At 45.5% G+C, this 5,898-nt stretch overlaps 1 protein-coding gene across 1 annotated transcript; it reads left to right on the top strand.

Annotated features, from left to right (window-relative positions):
* The first annotated feature begins 426 nt into the window (after positions 1-426).
* Positions 427-5,570, top strand: LOC143186468 (uncharacterized). The gene is made up of 6 exons (XM_076390145.1): positions 427-2,169; positions 2,256-3,233; positions 3,294-3,519; positions 3,555-4,964; positions 5,008-5,134; positions 5,198-5,570. Exons 1-6 carry the CDS (start codon positions 427-429, stop codon positions 5,568-5,570), a joined length of 4,857 nt encoding a protein of 1,618 aa, XP_076246260.1.
* The last annotated feature ends 328 nt before the right edge of the window (positions 5,571-5,898 follow it).

Genomic DNA, 5,898 nt, shown 5'->3' on the forward strand with positions numbered 1-5,898 from the left:
CTTCGAGCCGGATACCAGCATCTCGGCAACTTGGAAAAGGCTTAATCAGTTGGAAGACCTAGGCCACCGTTTGGACATCCAGGAAAGGAGACTGTGCGTGCCTCATCAAAGGACACCACCCCCCTGGACGTGATAGAAGCAGACGGCAACGCATCCTTCCAATCTGCATTATTTGTGAACAGACTCTAGTTCGTTATCAGTGTCGAAGCTGTCATAGTTTGCGACGAATAGTGTGGTGAACGATAGTCAAGGCGACTCCAGTGAGCTGTCACCTGTACACATCCCACAATTCACTCAGCGAGAGGAGATTGTCGTCTGGAGCTCCAACGTCCAAGAAGGGACCATAGCATCCAGGATCTGAGCAGCGCATCTGGGATAGTACGCCAGCATCGCTAATTAGTCCTTCTTCCAATCGTAAGTCCTTCTATGTTTCAATTTCGTAAGTTCTACATCATGGAAGCTCAACTCAAAGCTTTCGTGGCCGAGCGTAAGGCGTTTAAAACCAAGTTAACTCTCCTTAAGAAATTTGTAAATTCGTTTGATAACACCACTGATATTGTGGCATTTGAGAAACGCGTCCACGCTCACAAAGGTCTGTACGAGAAATTTGATAGGGTACAATCTCGAATAGAGTCATTAGAGTTAGACGAGGAAACTGAAAATTTACAGTTAGAAGAACGGGAAATTTTTGAAAGGACATATTTCAATACCATGGCCGTCGCAGAAAAACATATAAGGGATTCAAAGGGGCCGCAGCAGCCCGTAGCTTCAACTAGCGCGAGCGGATCTCCAGCTCCCTCCGATGTACAATTCGCGCCGCGACTTCTCGTAATAAACTTGCCAGCATTCGATGATAACTTGAATCAATGGATTCGTTTTCGAGACACTTTCATTTCACTGGTGCACAATTCTGATAGGCTAACGGACATCGATCGTTTTAATTACCTAACATCAGCTTTGAAGGGTAGCGCTGCGCGAATGATAGAGTCATTGGGTGTTTCGGAATCGAATTACCAACTCGCGTGTTCCAGACTAAGGGAACGTTATGAAGATCCTAAGGCGTTAGCTGATCATCATGCCGATGCTTTATTAGAAATCTCGCCAGTTAAAAGACAAAATGTTGAGGCGCTTTGCCAATTCATTGATAACGCAGCGAATCATATTAGCGCCTTAGAATCCCTCATGACCCCAGCCGAAGCATGGAATGCTATAATTACTTTGCACTTAACTAAGCGTATTGATTCGGCAACATTAGATGAATGGGACAAACGTTTGATGGACTCGTCTCGTAGACTCACGTTTTGCGAATTTTCCAAATTCATTGAGCAGCGTGCGCAACATTTGATACGAAAACAATCTAGCAAATCGCACTCAGGTAGCGCGCCTTCGACAGGTCAAATCAAACCCGGGGATAATCGACAACGGCATGTAGCGTCGGTCCACCTCGCGAATACAAAACCCTCTTGTTCGTTTTGCAAAGCTGAGCATGCTCTTCAGCATTGCTCGAAATTAGCAGCTATGTCTCATCCCGAGCGGCATGAAACAGTTAAACGTTTGCAAGCATGCTTCAACTGCCTGCAATTGGGACACAGCATCAAAAACTGCACCCGCGGTGCGTGTAGAAAATGTGGCAAAAAACACCACACTCTCCTTCATAAAGATAGCGTAGATTTACCAAATGCCGTCGCGAGCCCCAGTCAGGAGGCACCCCAATCTCACGTAGTTCAGGCGTGCATTTCAAATTACGCGCGTCCTCTTGCCGAATACACCGTTCTATCGACTGCATTAGTTTACATTCAAGACAAGGAGGGCAACAAACACAAATGTCGAGCTTTGTTAGACGTTGGCTCTCAAGCTAATTTCATTACTGAAGAATTCTGCAATAGATTAAATCTCCCACGCACGGTCTTTGATACAACCGTTGGCGGCCTGGGTAGAGCGGCCAATCCAATCCGTTATAAAACATACACATCGATATCGCAATGTAGCAATTTTAAATCACCGATGTCTTGTCTCGTAATAAAAAACATAACGGAGGAAATGCCCAACATTCCGCTGAATGGGTATCACATTGACGTACCTACCGGTATTACACTTGCTGACCCTAATTTCCAACAGCCAGGTAGAATTGACCTCCTGATCGGCGCCGGGCTCTTTTGGAAGTTTTATGTATTGGGCAACATAAAATAGGATCGGGAGATTTGGTTTGGCAAAAGACGCGCCTCGGATGGGTATTAGGTGGACCATTAAATTAGTCAAATGAATCGAGTCATCGTAATAACGTAACATGTCACGCGATAACAAATACCCAATTAGATAATTCTTTATCTCAGTTTTGGGAAATAGAGGAAGTTCCCCGTTCTCAGTCTTCTATCCCTATTCTTCATAAAAACTCTTGTGAGGAACACTTCACCAAAACCACCATACGTAGCCACGACGGTCGGTATGTTGTAGCCATCCCTTTCAACGAGCAGTTAGGTAAATTAGGCGAGTCATTTTCCCAAGCAGAAAGGCGGTTCTTGAATTTAGAGGCAAAATTTCGACGAAACCCAGATCTCAAAACACAATATGTAGAATTTATGCGCGAATATGAGGCTCTAGATCACATGTCCTTAATTAGTAATATGCATTCTATTGAAACAAATTCTGTTTACTACCTGCCACATCACGCGGTCTTCAAGGAATCGAGCACGACCACCAAGGTTCGCATCGTATTCGACGGTTCCGCGAAAACTTCTTCCGGAATCTCATTGAATGACACGCAATTAGTAGGTCCAACCGTACAAAGCGATCTCATTAGTATTTTAATCCGATTTCGAAAGCACCGTATTGTAATCTCTGCAGACATTGAAAAAATGTACAGGCAAGTTCGCGTACGCAAGGAAGATGGTCGTTATCAGCGCATACTGTGGCGAGATAGTGAAGACGAACCAATCAAGGTTTACGAACTCAATACCGTCACATACGGTACCGCATCCGCGTCATTTTTGGCTACACGAGCCCTTAGACAGGTCGGCGAAGACCACAAAACTTCGCTCCCTTCCGTAGGCGAAATAATCTCTCGCGATTTTTATGTCGACGACTTATTGACAGGCTTCGAAACTCCAGAGCAAGCCATTGAAATAGCGCAATCGTTAGACTCGGTCCTACAACAAGCCGGTTTTCATCTCCGCAAATGGGCTAGCAACGATCCGAGGGTTATAATCCGCGATCAGAATAGTTCTACCAATCAGGTTGAAATTCGGGCAATTGACAAATAGTCAAAAATTCTAGGTTTACTGTGGTTAATTGAGGCAGATGAGCTTCACTATTCTATTGCTGATCCTCGACCTAGCAAGATAACAAAGCGCAATATCTTATCTGAAATAGCGCAAATCTTTGATCCGCTTGGTCTCATCGGCCCTGTAACAGTCAAAGCCAAGCTACTCATGCAGGAACTTTGGCAACTTCAAATTAACTGGGATGAAAGTCTGCCGCAAGATTTTCACACTCGATGGGTCACCTTTCGGCAAGAACTACGTGACCTTACATCATTAGCAATTCCGGATTCTCAGACGCGTCAGAAAGGGCTTACGGGGCTTCCGTCTACCTGCGTACGCGGACGGACAAAGGGTCCTGGCAAACGCACCTGCTATGCGCCAAGTCCCGTGTTGCACCCTTAAAAACCACCAGCCTACCGCGCTTAGATCTGTGTGGTGCTTTATTGTTAGCACGATTGGCCGACAAGGCCAAAATTGTCTTGAATATACACAACTTATGCGAATCATATTGGACGGATTCCACGATAACACTAGCTTTGATTAGGAATGAACCATGCAAATGGAAAACTTTCGTAGCAAATCGAGTCTCAGAGATACAACAGCTCACGTCATCCAGTCATTGGAGGCATGTGATGTCTGGTGACAATCCTGCGGACCTGATATCACGCGGAGTCGATCCTTCCTCAATCAAGGACTGCTCCCTGTGGTGGCACGGACCCGCATGGCTTTCGCGGGAACATAACGAATGGCCGTCCTTTGAACCTGTAGCGGAGGCCGTACCTGAGGCGAAAATAGCTACGGTACACTTAGTTTCATCCCAAACCTCTGTAACCGACGATTTTGACCTGCTCTCGCGATACTCGTCATGCCCTAAATTACTCCGCGTAACCGCGTATTGTCTTAGATTTATAGAAAAACTTCGAGATAAAATTCGTTCGGGTAGCATCCTCATTGGCCAGGGCAGCAACCCAATAACCGCGCTTGAATTACTCAAGGCAGAAAGGGTCCTCGTAGGTAATGTGCAACGGGTACAATTTGCAAGGGAATTAGAATCTCTCGCGAAAAATAAATCGGCGGGCCTCCAAAGTCGCATAACGAGCTTGAGCCCTTTCGTAGATGAAGACGGATTAATCAGGGTGGGCGGAAGATTAAAAAACGCTAGCATACCTTTCGGACAAAAACACCCAATGATTCTTCCCACACCGCATCCGTTCACCATCTTAGCCATAGGAAACGAGCATGTTAGATTGTTACACACTGGTTCTCAACGTACCCTTGCTTCATTGAGAAACAAATTCTGGATATTATCAGGTAGGCGAGCTGTTAGAAAAACTGTACACCAGTGTATGAATTGCTTTCGCACGAATCCAATTAATAAACCGTGCAAAATGGGTGACTTACCTGCCGAGAGAATCACTCCGGCCCGTGCGTTCTCTACCTGCGGAGTGGATTATGCAGGTCCCGTGCTAATACAGGAAAGGGGACGTGGTCGCGTGGCTCGTAAAACATATATTTGCCTATTCATTTGCTTTGTTACTAAGGCCCTTCATATCGAACTCGCTACTGACCTATCAACGGATGCCTTTCTCAATTGCCTACACCGTTTTATTTCTCGTCGAGGCCGATGCCGATCCATTCATTCTGACAATGGAAGGAATTTCATTGGGGCGAAAAATCAATTAAGGGAATTAGGAATTCTCATAAGTAGTTCAGACCACAATGACAAAATTCAGCGTACTTTAGATAGGCATAGAATGGCGCTTGATTCCGCCGTATGCTCCACATTTTGGAGGATTATGGGAGGGAGGTGTCAAGCAAGTAAAAACTCACTTAAGGGGAGTTATTGGTAAACAACGTCCCACGTATGAGGAACTGTAAACAATTCTTACGCAAATTGAGGCCTGCTTGAATTCCCGTCCTCGACATCCCCTATCCAGTGACCCAAATGATCTTACCCCTTTAACTCCAGGTCATTTCTTAATTGGCGATGCATTATTGGCACTGCCTCAACCAGATGTGACTGATATTAAACAAAATAGACTGAATAAATTCCAGCTCATTCAACAAACGGTACAGCATTTTTGGAGACGGTGGGACCAGGAATATCTCCACGAATTGCAGCAACGCCACAAGTGGAAACTGAATCACCCTGGATCCATCAAAATCGGAGCCCTGGTCCTAATCAAAGAGGATAACATCCCACCAATGAGATGGCGACTGGGTAGAATCGTTCATTTTCATCCCGGACTCGATGGCATCACCCGAGTGGTAACACTCAAAACTCCGGACGGGCTCATCTGCGTATTCTAATTCAAGCTTCTTTAATAACCTTCGTATGACTACCTCTTCCGCTTACACCTGCTTTTTGGCCATCGTGGATCTGATCAGTCGCTTGCCTCTTTTTATTTCGTAATGCCAGGTGTCTATGGCGCTCATGGGTCGATAGACCCCTTTGACTATCAAATGATAGAGAAAATTCCTGACAGGAATATGACTCCGCCACCGGAATAGTTTCGGGGCCTTTACATTTTGCGTAGTGGTAGCGGGCGTTATGAAAACCGGGAAAGTTTTTCTTGCATGTGAGGCAAGCCCACTGTACATCTTCTAGCAGATGATACGTTTTGAGGTGTTTGTTCAG

This window comes from Calliopsis andreniformis, unplaced genomic scaffold (genome assembly GCF_051401765.1).
Source record: "Calliopsis andreniformis isolate RMS-2024a unplaced genomic scaffold, iyCalAndr_principal scaffold0001, whole genome shotgun sequence".
NCBI lineage: Eukaryota > Metazoa > Arthropoda > Insecta > Hymenoptera > Andrenidae > Calliopsis > Calliopsis andreniformis.